Raw genomic sequence first — 22848 nt, forward strand, 5'->3', positions numbered from 1 at the left:
CTTTTGACAGATGAAACAAAATTCAAGCTTTTTGATAAGTCACAGCAGCTCAATGTTCTGAACAATGGTTGTAAACACCAAGATACCTTTCTGGTTGTCTGTCAAATTCCTGGACCTGTATGTCTCTGCATTTTTTGGATATGTTTAAACATATATATTAGAGGGACACGGTGGCTCAGTGGCTAAGATGCTGAGCTTGTCGATCGGAAAGGTTGGCAGTTTGGCAATTTGAATCCCTAGCACTGTGTAACGGAGTGAACTCCCGTTACTTGTCCCAGCTTCTGCCAACCTAGCAGTTTGAACGCATGTAAAAATGCAAATAGAAAAATAGGGACCACTTTGGTGGGAAGGTAACAGCATTCTGTGTGCCTTCAGCATTTAGTCATGGCAGCCACATGACCATGGAGATGTCTTCGGACAGCACTGGCTCTTTGGTTTTGTAACAGATGAACACCACCTCATAGAGCTGGAAACAACTAGCATGTATCTGTAAGGGGAACCTTTATCATTAATTGGTAACTGGGAAACTGAAAAGCAAAGCATCCAATCTTTATTCTTGCAAACTAAACCAGGCAGGCTGTCCCAGACCAAGTTTTTGTTTGAAGTAAGTACATCACTTGCCCAAGAAAAGAGATAAAAAGAAAGGGGAAAGTGGTTAGAAAAATATTAATTTTATATGTTAAATCTATTTTGGTTTCTTTTTGTAAAATAAATGATGACATGGTGTTATATGTCATGTGTCATTGTCCATGTGAGGTTGTATTTACTTATTTTTAAGAACTGCTAAGGACCAGATAATTTTTACTATGTTCTGATATGTAAAACTATAGAACTCAAAGAGGGTTTACTTCCTTTTTCTCATGACAATATGTTAGGCTCAATTCCTGTTGCAAAACAAGGAGATTTCTTTCTGTCCCTCCCTGCTGTTATATTGCCTGCACACTTCAGTGAAGGGAAACCTTTTTCATGTATACCAGGGAGTCCTAGTGAAATAATGGAATTGGCTTGAAAAGCATAAATAGTGTTGGGCAGAGCTATGTGGTCCTGTGGTCAGAAGCACTCCTGTGAAGACTGAAAGCAATTTTATTTCCTGTGATAGAAGCAGAAGTATATTGAAGCCAGGAGCAAATGCTCAATACAAATCTGAGTCTACATAGTAAATATATAAACTGTTCAAATTGCCAGTGCAAGACTATACGTGCCACTTTCTCTTAAAAGCAACAAACTTTGAAAGTGTATTTAAATTAACTAGGAGGGGGCCAGAAATCCCATTCATCAAGGGAAAACAAAACAAAAAGTTTCCTGTTGCCTCCCAGTGAATTGTTCTGTTTATCTCTACTGAAGAAGAGATCGCCCCTTCAACATCTTTGCATCTTTACTATCTCAAAAATTAAATCTACAAAACAAGAAAGAGAGTGTAAACCCTTGCTCACTGATTGTTTTGAAACAGCCCAGGAAAAGAGACCTCCTGCCAGTTTATTAGGGGTTATAAACCTATTCTCAGATATCAGCAACTGCTAAGCAAAGCAAAGCAATAACCCTTTACTTACTAACTCTCAATACTACTTCATTACTTTCATTATCTCAAAAAAACAATTTCTTTAAAATAATTAATTTTTATCTAATGATTAATTGATTTATTGTTTTTATTGATTAGTGATTATGATTGAGTGTTTTGTGCATATTACTGAATATCTGATTAGTAAAATCAGAGATTTAATGAATTTAATTGACCAGTGTGTTTAGTAAGTACTGTAATAAATTAGGCTGTTTGTTGCTTAGCAAAATTATTTGATTAGAGTGATTTGAATAACCAATTGATTGATTGATTGATTTTTAGTAATAAGTAACCTTACTTTTGATTTGTTCTCTAACATATCAATTAACATCTATTTATTACCAACATTCATTAAGTAACTGTCTACCTATCACATTAACTAGCTATTGTAATTGATTACTGTACTATTGCCATTGCCCATGCCAGCTAAAAACTCCAAACCAAAACAAAAGAAAAATATCTCTACCAATGACCTCCCAGACTCCTGCACATGTTTCAGATGTCTTGAAACCATCAATGAAAGCAAAATTTACACCAAATGCCGCCTATGTGATAATCTAGCCTGCTTAAATGCAAACAAAAGCCTAGCTGATATGGTTAAAAATTCAGATACATTCTTTTATCTATGTCCATCATGTTCTCCTAAGCTAAACAAACTGAGTACCCTACCTGACAGAGTTGAAAGCATAGAATCACTCATTCACTCAACAGAAGAACGCTTAGCAACACGTTTTGAAACAACTATACAAGCAAGCCTAATTTCTCTTGAAAAAAAATACAGCACAGATAAGTGAGTACCTATCAGCTCAAAATCAAATCCCACAACAACCACAACCACTACCTCAAGTACAATTACAGCTACAACCAAAAATAACCACCAAACCACAGCCACAAACAATTACTATCCCTTCAAATAATTTCATAAATAATATCTCCTTACTCATCAGAGACACCATGGAACGTGAAAAGAAACGTCCAAATGCCATCTTATTTGGTCTCGAAGACACCAACAAATCAGATGACAACACCAGTTCATAATACCATAAGCAACTCTAATACAACAAACATCTCTCCTGAAGATATAATTGAAATAACCAGAGATGGCCATGGGTACAAATACAATGATGGCTTTGTGGCCCCAAGATTTTGTAGAGTTGTATGCAAACATGAGTCCAGCAAACGCATATTCATTCATACAATAAATGCCATTGCAAAAACCAATCCCAACCACAAAAAACTTCGCTCAAGGCCAGACTTATCCATATTGCAAAGAATCCACTCCCGAGAATTCTGCACAGAACTCAAAAACCGTCTAGACAATGGAGAAAAGGACCTATACATTGACTACAGAGCTGATTGCATCAAAAGAAAGTCACACAACCCACAACTCCACATCCAACCCCACCCTGTCAGCTAGTGCTCCATTCAAAATCCAAGAAAGAAATACTTAGACTCCATTAATCAGAGAAAAGATATCTCTTACTGGAAATCAAGTGGTAGCAACAAAAGAATTCTGAATCTGAGAAAATCACATATACAAAGTAATGGCAACGTTTCCACCCCCAACAGTTCAATTTGCTCATCCAATTAAAAGTTGTATATATCATCATGTGGGCATCTCCAGGTGGTGATGAGGCCTCTGCCCGTTGACCTTGACATATTTTGATAAAGAGTTGCAGCTGCACATAGCATAGGATAGAAGCCTAAGCTACCCCCCCACAGCTTATACAATTCTGTTTTGTAACACCTCCAGCTCACTTCCCATAACCATATCCCCCTCCTCCCCCCGTTACTTATGACAGCCGAAAGATGCAAAGCAAAGGGAGAAAATCTTGAAGGCTGACACACCCCATCCAATTCAACATCACTCAAAACTAGGCACGCACACCCCTAACTACCTCTATTCTGACCACAGCTGGCCTTAAATGCAAGCTACTCAATGCAAGAAGCCTTGCAAATAAAATACTTGAATTTCTCCTCTTAGTAAATATTGCTAAATTCAACATTATATTTGTCTGTGAAACATGGCTCAATGCATCTCTCCCTGACTCCATTACCACAGTAAGAGACTATCATGTTTACCGATCTGATTGTGAAATCCGTAGAGGAGGTGGTGTTGTTATCTTCTATAAAAAGTCCCTACATCTATAAAACATCCAAGTTACCCAGGAGCTTGCTCTTCCTGAGACCATTGTCTGTGAACTGTCCTTAAATATCACATTTCGGTTCTTACTATGTCACAGAGCCCCTGATTATGACATCGAACATGCATACAAGCTAAATACACTACTAACATGGGCAGCACCCTGCCCACACACTTTTATCTTTCTTGGTAACTTCAATCTACCTCATATTAACTGGACCCTTAACGAATGTACAACTGAATCCACACATGCAACCTTCTACAATGCAGTAACAAATCTGGGACTTGAACAACTAGTAACCAACAATACTAGACTTAACAACTGCCTCGATCTCATCTTCTGCAATAGTTTGAATTCAATTTATGGAATACAAATTAAAGAACCCTTTTCCAACAGTGACCACAACATGATTGACTTTTGTCTCAACATATGTCCACACAAAAATCATCACAATGACAAAATCCCCAATTATAACTTAAAAAAAGGCAACTGTGATCTTATAAACAACGATCTCTCATCCCTTGATTGGCAATTTCTATTCTCTGGATGCAATACTGTAGAAGACCATTACAACGTATTTTTACTTGAAGTCAAAAGAGTCATCAAACTATATGTACCATTAACAACTCCCAAAACCAGAAAAAACAAATTACCCATAACAATAAGGAAGCTTCAATCCAAAAAGAGATCACTTTGGCGGAAAAACAAATCTGGTCACGTTGCCAATTTCAAAAGCCGATACAAAAATTTATGCCACCAGATAAAAACTGAATGCACCAATTATCACATTAAACAAGAAGAAAACCTTCTACACATCAATTCCACCCATGCTTTCTACAATTTTGTAAACAACAAACTAAAAGACTCAAGATCCATCCCACCCCTGAAAGGACCTAATGGTAAAGACTGCAATGACGACATCATTAAAGCCAACCTCTTTAACACATTCTTTGGCTCATTGCTTGTAAACAGCAATGGATCATGCCCAGTATTTCCTAGTTGAACCACAGACAACTACAATGATCTAATACATATCAATTTTACAGAAGACAACGTTGAAAAAGCACTATGCAATCTAAAACCATCTCTATCTATTGGACCGGACGGAATATGTCCCTACTTCTTAAAAAAGCTATCCACTGCCATAGCAGAACCTCTAAGCATAATCTTTGAAAAATCTTTCAGGACCAGCTCCTTGCCAAAACTATGGTCACAAGCCACGGTCATCCCCATCTTCAAAAAGGGAGACCCCAGCCTAGTTGAAAATTACAGACCAATCTCCTTATGCTGCGTTACCTGTAAAGTCATGGAATCAATTATTAACCAATCCATCATCCTCCACTTAGAAACAAACAACCTACTCTCTAATGAACAATTTGGTTTCAGGAGAAAACTATCATGCAACTCTTACACTGAAAAAACATATGGACTACACAACTTGATCAGAGCAAAGCAATAGACGCAATCTACATAGACTTCTGTAAAGCCTTTGATTCAGTGGTATATGACAAACTACTCCTAAAACTAAAATCTTACGGTATCTCTGGATACCTACATAACTGGATAGAAGCATTCCTGTCAAACAGACAACAAATGGTCAAAATTGGGAGCATCCTATCAAATTCTGTACCTGTCAACAGTGGTGTCCCCCAAGGCAGTGTTCTAGGACCAACTCTTTTCATACTCTACATAAATGACCTCTGTGATCATATCAAGAGCAACTGCGTTCTTTTCGCTGATGATGTAAAGCTATTCAACACTACAGACAATACTGCTACCCTTCAAAAAGACCTTGACTATGTATCAGAATGGTCAAACAAATGGCAACTTCAAATCTCAACAAATAAATGCTCTGTCCTACATGTTGGCAAAAAAAAATCAGAAAATAAAATACAGGCTAAATAGTCAAGACCTTTTTGATGATCCAAACTCTGTCAATCGAATTGCTAACTAGAGCATATAAAATATTTGCTAGACCAATACTTGAATACAACTCATCAGTCTGGAACCCACATTACGTATCTGATATTAACACAGTTGAGTTTGTCCAGAAATATTTCACAAGAAGAGTTCTCCACTCCTCTACTCCTTGCAGAATACCTTATTCCACCAGACTCGAAATTCTAGACCTAGAAAACCTAGAACCTAGCGGCGTACGCCTTCGGTCTGATCTAAGTATAGTATATAAAATCATACATTGCAATGTCCTACCTGTCAATGAATACTTCAGCTTCAACCATAACAACACAAGAGCAAACAGTAGATACAAACTCAAGGTTAATCGCACCAAACTTGATTGCAGGAAATACGACTTCAGCAACAGATCAGTCAATGTCTGGAATACTCTACTTGACTCTGTGGTTTCTTCCCCAAACCCCAAAAACTTTAACCTTAGATTGTCTACTATTGACCTCACCCCTTTCCTAAGAAGTCTGTAGGGGGCGTGCATAAGCGCACCAATGTGCCTACCATCCCTGTCCTATTTCTTTTCTTTTTAATTTTTTTTATTTTTCTTATATGTATCCATGTATTCATAACTATGTTTTTACTTATACCTATTATCTTGTAAGCAATTGACAAAAATAAATAAAAAAGCAAAGAAGTGGCCAGGACCTTATAGTGCAAATTTTAGGACTTTCAGGCTCATATGAATGGACAGCTGGAGGGGAGAAAAGGAACTTTTGCGCAGAGAAAGGTTCCTTCTGTACTGATTTCCATACACACATCTTTTCTAACACTATCAGGTCTGGACTATAAAAGACTGAATGACAGCAGCTGGGACCACTTGAAATTTTGTGTTCCAGATCCGGTTGTTCTGTCTCTTCAGTAAAACTCTTTTTAAATGGCTTTGTTTTGCTGTGATAGTTTTTGTCCTTTTCTCTCAGGTAATTGTTTTGAAGCCTGGTGCAAACATTTTTATACTTTTACACATTGCAACATAAACTACCTTATAATTTAAATTCTTCTCAAGGAAGAGGATCACTAAGAGAATGAAGTGATGGCTTGAGTGATGTGGTGGGGCTCTTAAAGTAAGGGAAGCTCTAACTTCCTACCTATCAACTTTCTCATTTGTCTCTGACAGTTGTCGGCACTCCTTTGCTTCTTCTTCAGTCCCTATACTTCCTTGTTCCTACGCCCATCTATTTTCTCAGAGAAGGCAATACATCAAAAATAGTTGCAAGTTGAAAGAAAGAGAGCAAAAATGAAGGACTTTGAAAGAGTTTCTGTCCCAGTTCTACAGAGTTGTTGCCAACATTGCTGGGTCTCTGAGATCATGTCCAGAGATGTTCATATTATTATATCACCAGGCAGTTTCCCCATCTCTACGTATGTTAATATTAATGTGTAGACCTATGATCCCGTGTCAGCAGAATAATACATTGTGCTAAATCTTTCACTAGATTGATATTTCTGTGTCAAAAACTACCCACTATATAAGCCAGGTGTGTGATCTCTTCCTCAGTCCAAACCATAGAGATTAGCTTCCAATGACTAGCTGGAGCAAGTCATGTTCATAGTAAATATTAGTCAATAGGAACTTGCCAGATCCCTGCCTTGGAGTGTATTATCACCCACCCTATAATGAAAGTGTCGTTGATCATTTATTTAGCAAGCGTTGTGGAGGATAAAGAAGAAGACACAATTTTAATAGTGGACAACTACAGACAACTTCAGGCTTCCATTACAGCAGGCTGGGAATGGAATAGTTAGTGAGCATCTTCATAGCAGGTTAAGTGGGATGTGAGAAAGAGACTAAATGTTTATAGATAACAACAATAGGGATAACACCTTGCAGAGACAGACTATTTTCTGACCTTCTACCCTCTTTCTGCTTTGCTATGGTAATAAAGGGAAAGAAAAATATTAAGGTATGGCTAGGGATTCTGAATGGGCTCATTGGTCATCAGATGTTTCATATAGAGACGTGCAGTGGGGGGGGGGGGGGAGAAATCTGTTATTTATTTTAAACTTAGCACGTCATCCACAGGTTCCTTCTAGTCACAACTAACCTAAAAGCATTCCTAGAAACAAACTAGGGATATTCTTTGGTGAACTATCAAAGTCTACTTATTGGATGATGCAATAAATTTTAAAAAGCTATGGTTGTAAGCAAGCAATCTCATTATTGTGCTTCTTAAGGGCAGGAGTTCTTTGAGGGATTCACTTGAATCCTTGATTTAATACAGCAAGGTACTTTTTAGATTCTTGTTCTTCTAGGTTTTTTAGGTGATAAAGAAAGCCTTTTGTATTTTTTTCAGAAATTTAGGTATCTGGCTGGGTGTATGTTTTTGTTTAAACCTAACCTTCTAAAAGGTTGTAGAAATGTTGTCTTTGAAGTGGGAAGATCCTACTTTTAATAGCTAGTAGAAATACCAAATGATGCAAGGGAGCTGCTTGTAAATGAAAAGCGTGGGGAACGTGTTATGTTTAATGGCTGAAAAAGAACAATAATGAGGGAAGCTGCCCCCAAAGGAAGAGAGAGAGGCGTAGATCAGAACAGATTTTTCTAAGCTGATGCCTTCCTGATGGGTTCCTGATGGCTCATGATTCCTGCAGTCAGTCTACGTGACAAGTGATGTGAGTAGTCATTCATCCCCAGGTTAAGTCAACCTCAGTTAAAAGATTGAGAGAGAAAAGTTAGACTGTTCATTTCATTTCCTATCTCACCCCCACCTCCCCGTCTAGAATACTCCAGTACTTTGATGAATCAACTGAACCTGACATTAAAGAAAGGGAGGAAACTTCCTGTTTCTGGAAACTTCCTGTAATCATATAACTGAACAGTTTTGAGATTTCACAATGTTTTCCGTTTCCTAATTAGGACATGCTTAAAAGGGAACAGTTGGCATTCCCATTGGTGAGGGCCATGTGTTACCTGCAGCCGGCCAAGTCGAGAATGAGCTTGATTTTTCTCTTACCTACGTTTTGCAATCGGCAGCTGCTCTGAACAGGTGCTGGCTCTCTTTAGAGCAGATGGCACCAAAAGTGAGTTTGTTGGCAAGTGCCTCTGCAAAGCAACCCTTCTTCTCACACATATTGATGTGTATGCAACATGTCACATTCAGTCAGACCCATTTTTTTTTTGTTATAGAGCATTTCATTTTGCAATAAAAGGCCAGTGAGAGGAAGGCTCTGACTTGGCCTGATAACTATTGTGATCTAAAAAGGGTTGCAGTTTAAGGACCAGACCAAATGTTTTCAGGCTTTTCCGACTATGATATCCAATTCACTTAAAGAAACATGCATTGATGGACCCTTAATAAGCAGTCAAATATTTTTAGATTTATATTGAAACTTGAGTATTTTGATTTTTTTTAAAAAAGGTAGTAGTGCAGATTATTCCCATTTGAGATACTTTCTCCAGCAAACAGACATAAAAATGTGGTCCACTGAGATTGGTCCTAGAGTGAAGTAGGCAACTCCACCTGGGTAATATGGATTGTAGCTTACTTGCTTTGCCTAATTTCCCCTTTTCATATTTCCTTTTAATCGGTGGTCCCCAGGTTTTTTGGTTTGGCGTCCCAGCAGTGGGGAAGGAGGAACTGCTCTGTGCAAGCAGTGGGCAGGTACACAACTCAATGTGCAAGCAGTGGGCCATCCTGCATGTATATCCGTGCGCAGCTCGACTTGGACAAGTTGAGCTGCATACGCATATGCACACACGCTGGCCCGCTGCTCACACAGCCCGATTGGGGACCTCTGTTTTAAATGATATGTGCCTCTGCCCTTTCCTATACCCAAAAAACAAGATATTTGATCAAGTAAAAAAAAAAAGTGGGTAGTGTATTAATCTCTGTAATCAGCCTATGGTTTCTTTCTTTGACCAGCATTAATGGGGATCTTACAGAATTTTGTCTGTGAATTGTGATATGAACTATATTGTTCTATGAGGAATTTTGTATTTGTTAACTTTACAGTGTAGTTCTTAATTCAAGAAACATTCTGGAAGTTTCTGTATTTTTGTCTTAAATGTATTCATAAATTTGTAATTTAGCTAAAATATGCGAAGAAATATGTTTTCATTGAGAAAATATAGAAGTAACATACTCATATACAGATGTTTTGTGTCGAATCCCTTTTTAAATTCCCCATTACAGTGGGAATTGGATAGAATTAACTTCAGGTTGAACAGATATGAAAGTGACACAGCCCCATAATAGCCATAAAGAGACTGATTTGCCCATCATTGGCTGTCAGTTGCTTTCTCCCCTCAATGAGAGAATTTAAACCTGGCAAAGGAGGCTAGAGGATGATTGGCTGCATATTCAAGTGTCTGCTCATGCCATTTATTAGTAGTCAGCAATGGTAAGTAGTACAGGAAATGCCTGATTCTTCAGACTTCCATTCTTCAGACAGTCAATTCAATGGACAAAACATTATTTAAACTAGCTCCTCATATAATGGACTAAGTTTGTTTTTTTGTTTTTTCAAGACAATATATAGGCAGATACACACACACACACACACACACACACACACACATATAAATCTACTTCATGTATATAATTACATAAATTATGTTCTATGTCATTTGTGCCTGTTTTATTTACATATGCAAATGACATAAAATTGATGCAATAGATGTAAGTAGACAATAATGTAAAAGATGTCAGTAACATAAATTTGGACAGTGGATATTCAGATTGAAAAGATAATCTATTTCCACCAAACGGTATCTTAAACCAAGGTTTGACTTCTAGTCACTAGCACAGAGAGGAGAGGAAGGCAAATGATGAAATAAGCATTGTGACATTACAATGCAACCTCCACTCTTTTTGGTGTATGTGCCATGACATATGTCAAGAGCCGACTGTCCCTTGCATAGTGCTTGCTTTTTCATTCTGATGAGTCAGATTCTTCAAGTGCCTCTTCTATACGCTGGCATTTTTACTATACCAACTTTCAATATCAGCTAGGAGAGAGTACCTAGCTAATCTTGATTGGCATCAACAGATTGAGTCTCTGGGTAGCACTGGAATGGGAATCCCGTAGGAAATTCCTGGATGGTAGGCTCGTTTGGGGAATTGAAGAAATATCCCAGAAGGTAACAGTGGCAAACCAGAAGTCAAGCTCCTTTTCCACAATCTTTAAAAAACAGCGGCACTGCTTTTTAATGAAAACATTCAACCAAAGAATTAAAAGCGTAGCCACAAAAGAAAAGAAAGCACAGCCCAACAGACAGATGTGGGATTTTTGTTCTCTTGTATGGTGCTAAAATTTCTGTTGAATGAGATATGTGTGGGTTGGCCTTGGTCAATGCTGTTCTTATTTCTATTATAACGTAACAGAAATAAGAAAGTGTTTATAACGTATTCTATTTCTAATGTCTTGGTTTTTTTATTTCTGCAAATTGTAACTTGCCCTAAGTTACTTACTGAACTGAACAGAATATGTTTCTAATAAATAAATCTGGTTAATTAATCTGCTTTTTGAGTTCATATATTACACCAACCCAGAAACTAGCCTATACAGTTTGTTTTGCTTAACATACAAAGAAACCAGCCAAGTTACTGCTAATCAATTTAATGTGTCGTGCAAATACATCTGTTCAATCTTTGACCATGGGTTGTGTGCAGTGGTGGGATTCAAAAACTTTTACCACCAGTTCGGTGGGCGTGGCTTGGTGGGCACACTTTGCACACATGCACGCACTTTGCGTGCATGTGTGCGCCAAACATGCACTTTGCACAGGCGCAGAGGCCTTTGCGCAGGTGTAGAGGCATTCCAACTCACTTCCTGCAAGCCTGCACTCTCCTGTTCGCTTCAGCAGCTGCCATGCGACACTCTTCTGTGCCGCACAAAGCAGCTGCTCTTCAAAAGCAGAAAATAAAAGTGAGTATGGGAGCCCGGGAGGACAGGTGGGCGCAACAGCAGAGTTGCGGAGAGAACCGGTTTGGTCTCCACTGCTCATCACTGCTACTGGCTCGGCCGAACCGGAAGAATACCACCAATGGTTGTGTGCATGGAGCTGACTTTCTGGTTTCATAGAAATGCCTGATGCAGTGTGGCATGCACTGACTTTTCCATAGCAGAATCCTATATAATGGCAAACAGCCTAAAATGCCACCCTTTGTGACAATTGCAGTCCCTTTGTAACACATTCAGAATAAAGTTCAGATTTAGTAGTGCCGTATAGAGGCATCAACCATAAAAAGTGTGAAATTTTGCCTGCTGATCATCATCTCAAGGGAGCATTAGCATTTTCAAGTGTTTTAGCATAACCATTAGCTTTAAAGTATTCACTGTAGCATGATCTAAAAATTCAAAGGCATTGCTGTAGTCAATGAAGCATGGATAAACCTCTATCTTATGATGGCCATCTGATCTCATGCCCTTTTTTTGAAACCTAAGTATTCATTTAGTCTTTGTCTCTCCATTGTTCTTTGCAAAATCTTCAATAAGTTGTTTATATAATGATTTACAAATTGTTAGTAATTTATCTTTTCTCTTGTACCTTTTTTCTTCTGCACAAATATATAGACCATTTCCCCCCTAATATCTAGGCCACACTGTTTTGTTCCATAGCTACCTCTTGGCACAGAACTGTTAATACTTTAGCTACCTCTTCTCATAGAGCTTCAAACGATTTGGTAGTTCTTTCTGCTTGACAGCTGGTCTATTGCCTTTCATACCTCACTTTTTAGTAGTCAATTCTGAATATGTACTCTCTGTACAAATGTTTCCATCATTCTACAATCCTGCCTGTAAAATTGCTTTATCTTTTTCTGCAGTTGAATGGTACTTATTCCCAACTATTTTCGATTTTAGTCCCTAATTTATCCTGAAATAATGGTTTGTGTACATTTTTATTTGCATCTTTCGTTTTGTATTATTTATAAATGCATTGGGCTTCTTTTTACAGTTTTAGTATTGGTACTTTTAATATTTTAAATTGTTTTGCAGTCCACCAAAGGAAACTCTGGCCATCGGGTGATCGAAAATTATTTTTCATCTGGTCTTGATAGGTGCATGCTCTGTGAATGCGGAAATGGAGAGAATAACAATAGCTTTTATTCCTTTGCTTAAATTGAAGCAATTATAACATGAGCTGCATAGGGAAGGGAAGTGTTCATTGTGTGTATCTGTCAACTGAAGCAGTTATACACAGGGCTCTCGAAAAATGGAATTCCTCTCTTGCTTTGTGATATATGTGTAACTTGAATTCCTTGCTTCCCTTTTATCAGTTTCATACCTCACAGTAGGATCTTCTTTCACAACCCTGTTGCTCTGAAGTCACTGGTATCTAAGCCAATGGCTCCAGTTTATGTTAAAAGGCTTCAATTAGTACCATATCCACTTCATACCATCAGATAAACATTAATGATTCTTAAGCTGAACTCCATTCTTTGGCATTCCCATGCAGTTTCTTGTCAACAGTAAAAAAGTGGCTTCTTTTGCCTTTGGGGGGGATTTTTTTTTCCAATCCTCCACTTTAATTTATATCATTGGGATTTTCTGGAATGGTCCTCCATTAAACTATTAACCAGATATAACTTTGCTTACCTTTTCTGAGGTAAGTCAAATTGTGCTCGTCCAGACAAGGAGCATCAGCACTAACTTTATTATAAGGAACCATTAAACAGAATCTTGCCAGACTGAAAATATTTCTCCCATCCTCTCTTTTTAGCTTTTACGAAACTAGGCAGGATCCCTTCTGAAATGTTTCCCATGCTTTTCCCTCATCTGTGGACTGACTTCCCTTTGTTTTCCTGGCTGTAGGCCTTTTTTTCTTTCTTTCCCAAGGTCATTTCCACATACCATCACAAATTGGCTTGTGCCGATACCTTCTGAGAAGCTTGCATTCAAGTGTACCTTAACCTTCTTTGTTTAAAATTAGATTCCTGGTTTTTTTTTCTCCATGGCTACGTCACATTCATTCAAGCCAGAGGAAAAAGAACTGACCAGAAGGGGTTGGTGCATTTCCTTTCTCCCTGGGCACCAAGACCCCCATGCCAGCTTGGTTTTGCTGTTCATTTTAAACAAACAACTGGAGTCGAGGCAACCAGATGAGGCTGACATCTGCTTCTTCGACTCTTGCCAAGTCATTGCTGTTCCATAGCTAGCATGGATGAGAGAGGCTACTGATGCCAAGTTCTCTTGGAAAGGCACAGTGCATTCTTCACATCTCTCTCTCCCTGTCTCTCCCTGTTCCACTGGTTTTGTTCATTTCCTCCAATATACTAAGGAGTGCATCTGAGGTGGATATGAAGCTGCTTGAAAAAGTGCAAAGAACGTCTCAAAGGGCTGGCCCTGTTTAGTGAGGAAAACAAAAGCCCAAGAGATGATCTAACAGCCCTCATGAGGAGATCATGCCACCAAAAAAAAAAAAACATTTCTGCCAAAGAAGCAGTATCTGTAAGCACTGAAGGATAAATTAGGTTCAGATGAAGGGTTTAAAATTGTAACATAGCAGAATTCTGGAAACATGGCCTTTAAACAGTCGCTGAAGCACATTCTCTGCAAAAAATTTTTTAAAAAGCATCACTGTATATCTAGCAATCTAGCAATATATACACACACAAACTCATATTTCAGTGAAGAACACAGAAAGCTGCTTCACAATAGTAAGACCAATGACCCAAGTAGCTCAGTGATGCTGCTCAGACAGGCAGAGGCACTCCCACCCCTATTTGGAAAAGCCACAGCAGAACAGGTCCACCTGGTTGAGCTTTGGAGAACAGAAACTTAATTCTTGGACAGGTTGGGAGGGCATGCAGACTGTAGGTGAAAGAGGAACTCTTCAACAGTTTTTCAAGGAGAAGATGACCTATAGAAGTGATTGTGGGAATGCTGAAAAGCTCCAATAGAAGGAATTATTTCAAGATTTTGCCCTTTTTAGTGGCGGGGAATTTAACTGAAGTGTGGAATGCCAGTGAAACTACACACTACACTATTGGAAAAATTATTGTACAATAGAGGATTAGACACTCACATGTACCCCATGGCTACCTTGTAGCTAAATTAATTTAAGAACCATATACCTTATCCATGGCAAATTTTTCAACATGCTATTTTTCTTTTAAATTTTCTTTTAAAATAAATTCTCTGTCATCAAGTTTAATACGAACCCTAGATGTTTAAAGGCACTATTTCTGCTTCAAGTGCTATAGATTCTTCTTAATTTTTGATAACTGAAAAAAGTTACATAATGTGAACATTAATTTTGTACATAAAAGAATTGTTTGAAGTTCTGAATGGCTCATGCAAACCATAATCCAATACAGATATTTTAGTAATTATTTTGCTAGCAGATTACAATGAAGAAGAGCATGGAAATCAGCTAGCTTTGATATGTTCTTGGCATCGAATAAAATTCCTAATTTTATTCGATGCCAAGAACATATTTGTAAACTAAGATTGAAAATTGATCCTGTAGCATGGGGACTTGTGGACTTTTATCTGTTAGGAACATTATAAGATGACAGAATCTTTTCTGCCAGATGGATCTGGACGATGGACCAAATTGCATCTCCAATCTTAAATGATTGGTCCCTAGGAGAAGAGACTTTGAACTTTCCAAAACCATATCATATTATTCTAGATATTACTCAAAAGCTTGAGTGCAACCCAGCTTCAAGCAAATTCTACTTTTACCTCCCCAATCCACTGAAAACTGGCATCAAAAGCACAAACTCATTTAATTGGTATCAAAATTAAAGCTAGGCTGCCAATGTAGGCAGTTCTGAGAATCTGTAAGTTGAAGTTTATATGCCTCAAGGATGCCCAGCTGGGAAAAGTTTCCCTAATATTTGTGCATCTTAATAGTAAAAGTTGTTATCAGATTATTACAGAATTTACAAAATAACATGGTTGGAAGGAACTTTGGAGGACTTCTAGTCCAACCCCATGATCAAGCAGAATCTCTTTCTGTTCCTTCTTGAGGAAGCAAATAGATAGATAGATAGATATAGATAGAATTCTTTATTGGCCAAGTGTGACTGGACACACAAGGAATTTGTCTTGGTGCAAATGCTCTCAGTATACATAAAAGAAAAGATAAATTCGTCAAGAGTCAAGAATCATAAGGTACAACACTCAATTATAGTCATAGGGTAAAATAAGCAATCAAATCATACTAGGAAACAGTCAATATAAATCATAAGGATACAAATGACGAAGTTACAGTCCTACAATCACAAGTGGGAGGGGATGGGTGATAAGAAGTGATGAGAAGATTAAAAGTAATAGTAGTGCAGACTTTGTAAATAGTTGAACAAATATACTGCACATATCCAGAATTCATCCAATTTTCTAATTATCTCAAAACTTTGGGTGCTTATCACCCCATCTCTTGTTTTTGTAAAGTGGCATAAAGGGTCTAATGAAAAGTAATCCCTTTAATGTTGCATATTGACAACAGTATTAATGCATTAATACTCTGACATTTTCTTTACTGCATGTTCTCTCACTTCAGTTCAAGGGGACTTGCTGTGAGAAATTTATATCTTTTCCCCAAATTAAAGGAATACCTCCGTGGGTATTTGTTTCTTGCAAATGAAAAGGTGGAAATGACTGTCAGGATCTGACTGAAGAAACAAAATGCTGAATTCTTTCAGATTGCTTTAATTGTCCATTGTAAAAATGTATTTATTTATTTATTTTATTTATTTATTTTGATTTGTCAATCGCTTACAAGATAATAGGTATAAGTATATACATAGTTATGAATACATGAAATGGGTACATATAAGAAAAATAAAAGAAACAATAGGACAGGGACGGTAGGCACGTTGGTGCGCTTATGCACGCCCCCTGCAGACCTCTTAGGAAAGGGGTGAGGTCAATAGTAGACAGTCTAAGGTTAAAGTTTTTGGGGTTTGGGGAAGAAACCACAGAGTCAGGTAGAGTATTCCAGACATTGACCACTCTGTTGTTGAAGTCATATTTCCCGCAATCAAGTTTGGTGCGGTTAACCTTGAGTTTGTATCTATTGTGTGCTCTTGTGTTTTTATGGTTGAAGCTGAAGCATTCATTGACAGGTAAGTCATTGTAATGTATGATTTTATTTACCATACTTAGATCAGACCGAAGATGGCGTAATTCAAGGTTTTCTAGGTCTAGAATTTCAAGTCTGGTGGCATAAGTTATTCTACAATGAGTAGAGCAGTAGAGAACTCTTCTTGTGAAATATTTCTGGACTTTCTCAACTGTGCTAATATCAGATACGTAATGTGGGTTCCAGACTGATGAGCTATATTCAGGTATTGGTCTAGTAAATGTTTTGTATGCTGTAGTTAGTAGTGTGATATTACCAGAGAAAAAGCTACGTAGGATTAGGTTAACAACTCTTAATGCCTTTTTGGCTATGTAGTTACAGTGGGCTCTAGCACTTAGATCATTAGAGATGAGTATTCCAAGGTCCTTTACAGAGCTTGGATCATCAACAAGATCTTGACTATTCAGCCTGTATTTTTTTTTCTGAATTTTTTTGCCAATATGTAAGACAGAGCATTTATTTGTTGAGATTTGAAGTTGCCATTTGTTTGACCATTGTGATACATAGTCAAGATCTTTTTGAAGGGTTGAGGTATTGTCTGTGGTATTGAACAGTATATGCAGTGAATGGTAGCTATTATGTAGAAAAGTAAATATTGGTAATAAGAGAGCTCATTCCAAGGATTATTTTCCCATTTCATTTATTAAAATATCCCCATTTAAACTAAAGTTACAGCGATGAATGCTTTAGCTTTCATTCAACCAAAATATATAGGAAAATACTTTATTGAGGGTGATTTTTTATTATTAGTAATAGGAAAGCACTAAAACTAATACTCACCTGTTTTTATCTTGTTTCTTTGCAAGACCTGTAATTCTCCTATAGTAAACTAAAACTATCACAGAATCATTTTTCCTGTTGTCTTTAGATCGTTTGTCCAAAGAGTTATAGATAAATATCCAATATTCATATTTCTACAATTGTATCTAGTCACCTGCAGAAGTTTGGGCTCAAGAATATTGACTAGATTTATAGTCTGAAGGAATCTATTCAGATTAACTAACCCCTGATTTTTGACTACTATAAAGTGGTATGTCTCCCCTTCTACAGAGAGTAGACCAATGTCATCCAGGGAGCTTCTAAAGAGTATGGATTTGAATTTGGGTTGCCCACTCCTAAATTAATTGTCTACCCACCATGCTATACTTGCTCAAGTTCACATTAACCCTAGATTTAGAGCCAAGCATGTTCTCTGTTAAACTGTTAAATATTTTCTCTTTCTTATCAGGTTCAAAGTTCTGTTATTAATTATTCATATGACTTCTTGTAAATGATTCCTAATAAGATTCTTTGCTTCTCTTTCTTTCTCTTGTCTTTGGCAGGCATTGACAGAGAATAGTTTTGGGATCATCACAACTGAAATCCGCGAGGCTCCAGAGTTCTATTATGCTGAAGAATATCATCAGCAGTACCTAAGCAAGCACCCTAATGGTTACTGTGGACTTGGAGGCACAGGGGTTTCCTGTCCTATTGGTATTAAAGGATGATCCTTACTCACAGGGCAATCATTCCCTAAACCAAATGTCAAACTTAAAGAAATGTGTTTTGGATTTTTACCGCAGACTTCAGTGTAGCTTTCATAGATATGAAATCACTGGCATTTATTCTCAAGGAAAGGCATAGTATCAAGTAATGCAAAAATAATTGTGCAATCTTCCTTGGACTATATCCTTTTCAGTTTAGATAGGAAAAAAACCCACATTTTAAATAGAAATAAATTCATTACACTTAGAAAATCTGCATAGTGGAGGAGGATTTTCCGCTTAAGCGTAGTACCCTCTGCCTTTTCAAAAGATGAATAACTTCCTAAAACTGTGAAGGATCACTCTTAAAAATATAGGAACATTTGAAGTGCGTCCATGATGGTTTATATCAGAGACATGCAATTTCTGAAGCTATGAAGGCCATAATGGTCTTTTTATGGCATGTTGAGGGCTAAACTCCAGTTGGTGCAACATTTAAAAGATTTGTTTTTTTTTTTAAACAAATGATTGTTCGTTTAACAAACAAACTATTGCAAGGATTATGGTTAAGGAAACCTCACTCCCTAAGCACTCTCCCAACCCCTAAAATGAAGCGAACAATTTTAATTGTTTAGCTCTGTTCATTGGCCAGATTTGCAAAAGTGGTCATGGTAGATTGTATGTGACATATAGGCTGCAATTTTGCACACTTATAATCTTGCTAAATATGTATACATCAGAATCCCATTAGTGCCATGTGGGTAAGATTTGGTGGGATTTTGTATCATATAAGCTAACATAACTTTTTACATTAATACTATAAGCTGAAGAGTTAAGGCAAATGTATGCATGTCAAGTTTAAGTAACAAGAAAGGATATTAGCAAAATTATTATGGAGAATGTTTCCTGGGAATGAATTGAATTTGAGAAACAGGAGGCAAAGGCAGGGTTAACATCTCCACACCTCTCCCATTTCTTTACTCAAAATATCCAATCTTGCAATTCACTTTATAAATTAACACCAGAGATACAATATTAACAACTAGCTATTAGCCTGATAGCTCTGCCCCAGGTTGTGGTACCATTATATATATGCTTTTTGAAGTCAAGTGCTAAATAAATTTCAAGTGGGAACATTATGTAGCTATAACTACCCTTAAAAACTATTACATTAACCAAGAAATTGGGTATTTGCTGAAAGGAAGTGAGGGATGTGAACATTGATATTGAATAAGTTTCTAAATTGATTTCTCGGCTTGATTCTGAAATATAAAAAGAAAGCTTGAAGTTTTATGAGTTTTTTCCACTCACAGATTTCTTTTATGTCCCAAACATTTGTTTCATACAAACATGTTTAAGGTGTTCCCTAATTCTTTCACCAGTTGCAGTCTCTTACACCAACACACTTATATAGAGAGAGAGTTTCTCAATAGTGGAAATAGATCACATGCAGAAGAAGCAAAGTAGATTCTGTTGACCTGAGAATTGGTCTGAATTACTAGGGAAACTGTATCAAATGTATCACAATAAAGGGCTGCAAATATTGATAATGGTTCTTTGTGCTGTTATTGTAAGTATATGAAATCCAGGTCTGGGACTTGACTTTTGGCTCACAGCTTGGTAACTATAGATCAGATATTCCTTCCCGGAGGCCTCCACATAGCCATAAATATGTAGCCTCAATCTTTGTGTGCATCTCTCTTCCAAATGTTCTCTTGTAACAAAGAAATATGGTGAAATTGTGAATGGTCACATCCTTTAAGTCACATTCACACAACCACTTCCAGTTATTTGCTTCTCATCCTGTCGGTCAATGATGGAAATCAGCAAAACATATGGTGCATTTCAGTGTTGGCTATTGGCAAGGTCTTAATGTATAACTCTGCCTTCCCTCTTGGATCTCCCCACCACTTGAAATGCCTGGTTCCTATAGTAACAGAATGTATTGTGTTGAGCATTATACCTCTGAATTGTTCTATTGTTCACTGTCAAGGAAACCAGCACTATCTATAATTTCCCAGCCACTTGGTGAAAAGGAAATGAAAGGGAGAACGGGTATAATGATGATGTTGGTACCTTACTCCTGCTATCTTTGCTTCTGGCTAATATTGGTTGGTGTGGGTGTGGGTATTCTACTGAGTGGGATCTCTTTGGCAAAACAGCGTTCATTGCCAAGGAGCAATTACAAATTACAGCTTTATAATCACCATTGTTTAAGATGAAGAGTGCTGTTGGAGTTTGTATTCATTAGCACATCTTGATACCATTTGATTTTGGGTTTAGCAAAGCATCAAGAGAGGTTTTCTCCTACCAGAAAAATTATTTCTCATAGTAGTTGCTTAATGTAATGCTGTCGGATCATCATTTCAAACAGGCCCTGCCCAGCCTGCCTTAAGATTGTATTTATTTGTGTACTGCCTAGAAATGCTACTGATCTGTTCATTGCTTTTGGCTTCTTGACCTTTGTGCCAGTTGTATAGAGGTAATGAATAATTTGTCTCCTTAGTCATTATTTGTTAATGTGATCTAACCAATCCAAATATAGGATAACTATATTTTTGGATGGGCTGCTGCATTTGTCTCCTGCGAGAAAACCAGAGAGATTTCTGATATCTTAAAGAGAATCATAGCCTGACTCCATTTCTTCCCAATCACAGCATAAATATATTTGGCAACACTGTTTTCCAGCCATGTTCCCTCCCATGATGCTACATTCATCTTATTTCAAACCATGAATGAGACAGCTTAAATAATTCCTATCCCTACCAGATTTAAAGTAGTATTCCTCCTCCCCCATTTCAACACTATCCAAGATAAGGATTTGTCACCAGTAACTTTGGAGGAAAGTCAAGTGACAGAAATGATTGAGAATATAGGCAGGTTAGAGTTTGATAACGGGGAACATCAAAATTCAATCTGGCATTTTTTGCCACCTCACGTATGGCTGAATAGGCACTTCAGCTCATCAATGGGGAAAGACCCTCTATATCAGGGGTTTCCAACCTTGGCAACTTTAAGCCTTGTGGACTTCAACTCCCAGAGTTCCTCAGCCAGCAGCTGGCTGAGGAACTCTGGGAGCTGAAGGTCCACCAGGCTTAAAGTTGCCAAGGTTGGAGACTCCTGCTCTATATAACATAGCCATTTACAAATGAGAATATCAGATGCGAGAAAAATATCACTCTAGTGCTGGAGAGGGCAATCCCCAGTCTGCATACAGCTGCAAGCCCCCATGTGCAGCTCCCCTAGGTAGGTTTGGAATGACTTTTAAATTTTGATATTTAGGGAAGTTAATAGACAAACTCAGTACCATAGTAATGCAGAGATATAAGGCCTCCCATCTCTCATTTTAAAAACCCCAACTCCTCCAAAAATTGGGGTCATTTTTTCCATTCTGGGATAAGGTCAAAGGGTACAGTGAGTGACTTGAGCTATAGCTTCTTACTAACCTTCCCCCAAATTAGAACAAACAAACAATGGGGCCAGACTATTCCCAGTAAGTATAAAATAAACACATAAAAAACAAATTCTGGTTTGCTTAAATTATAGCTGTGTTCTTTTATTGATAGTTGTCCTTATCTTGTGCCCTTCAGACAGAGTATCTGGCATTTCAACTCCATAATCAGCTATGTACAAACTTATAAATACTTGTCTTCCTGCCTTCCCCCCACTCCCAAAAGGATCTGGGTGGCACACACTGTCCTCCTTCTATATATACGTATTTGTAGAGAAGCGAAGACCTCACCTCACTGAGAGTAAAAAGGTTGGTGCCTGCCTTAGTTCCAATAAGAGCTTGTTCCATAATAATTGCACTATGACAGAAAAAACTGCATTTGCTTGCCACAATCTGGAGAGCAATGGGGTTCAAAGCCAGCGATGCCCAATCCCTATTGTCTGCTACCTTCATGGTGGATGCAATCTGAATAATGCCTAATTCTCAGGCAAAAATGTCATATGATAGCTGCCAGTATCAGACACCATCAAAGGGACCAAGCTGCTTGTAGGGTTTCTAGATGAGATCTTAAGTGGAATGAAAGACAAAATGAAAGTCCTGCCCATATTGCACAAAAAGTTGATTCTGAGACTAAAAGAGATGTGGATGGTCTTCAAGCTATGGGGCACTCCATCCTCAACCTGAATCTAGAGCAAGGGTGTTGAACTCGATTTCATTGAGGGCTACATCAGGGTTGTGTTTGACAGGGCAGGGTGGATGTAACCAGGAAGGCCATGGCCAGCTTGACGTCACTCATGTCAGGGGTGCCTGTGGTGGCCCGAGTGCTCTGCCTGCAAAAACAGGCTCCCAAGCTCTGTTTTTGGCTGCCTCTTGCAACCCTCTGCCCGCAAAAATAGAGCTCGGGAGGTCCGTGTGCGGCCTCCTGAGCTCTGTTTTCACTGGCAGAGGTACTACAGGCCGGTCCTTCACTGTTTCTAGGGCGGCCTGTGGGCCAGATCTAAGCACACCATGGGCTTTGAGTTTGACACCCCTGATCTTGAAGCATGTTTCCTTACTAACAAAGAAGTAATATGAAAAACAACAGTCTCTACTGCTGGATGGGCAGGTTTGATCTTTGCCCACTTATATAACACCAGATTCATAGGTACTAAAGATGGTATTGTGTGGTCACATCAAAGATTTCATCATTCCTTTGGATACACAAGGTGACAAAAATTAACCACATTTTCCTGAAA

The 22848-nt window shown here is 38.0% G+C and overlaps 1 protein-coding gene across 2 annotated transcripts in view; it reads left to right on the forward strand.

Moving 5' to 3' along the window:
• MSRA (methionine sulfoxide reductase A) overlaps nt 1-19707 on the forward strand; it is a 218792-nt gene extending 199085 nt beyond the window's left edge. For both annotated transcript variants that reach the window (XM_087960326.1, XM_087960328.1), the window contains one exon: nt 18022-19707. In XM_087960326.1, the coding sequence (XP_087816452.1) occupies nt 18022-18186 (165 nt within the window). In that variant the 3' untranslated portion in view covers nt 18187-19707. The remainder of the gene's footprint in view (nt 1-18021) is intronic.
• The last annotated feature ends 3141 nt before the right edge of the window (nt 19708-22848 follow it).

This window comes from Notechis scutatus, chromosome 1 (genome assembly GCF_049901735.1).
Source record: "Notechis scutatus isolate UNSWTSFEM ecotype Mainland chromosome 1, rNotScu1.2, whole genome shotgun sequence".
NCBI classification, from domain to species: domain Eukaryota; kingdom Metazoa; phylum Chordata; class Lepidosauria; order Squamata; family Elapidae; genus Notechis; species Notechis scutatus.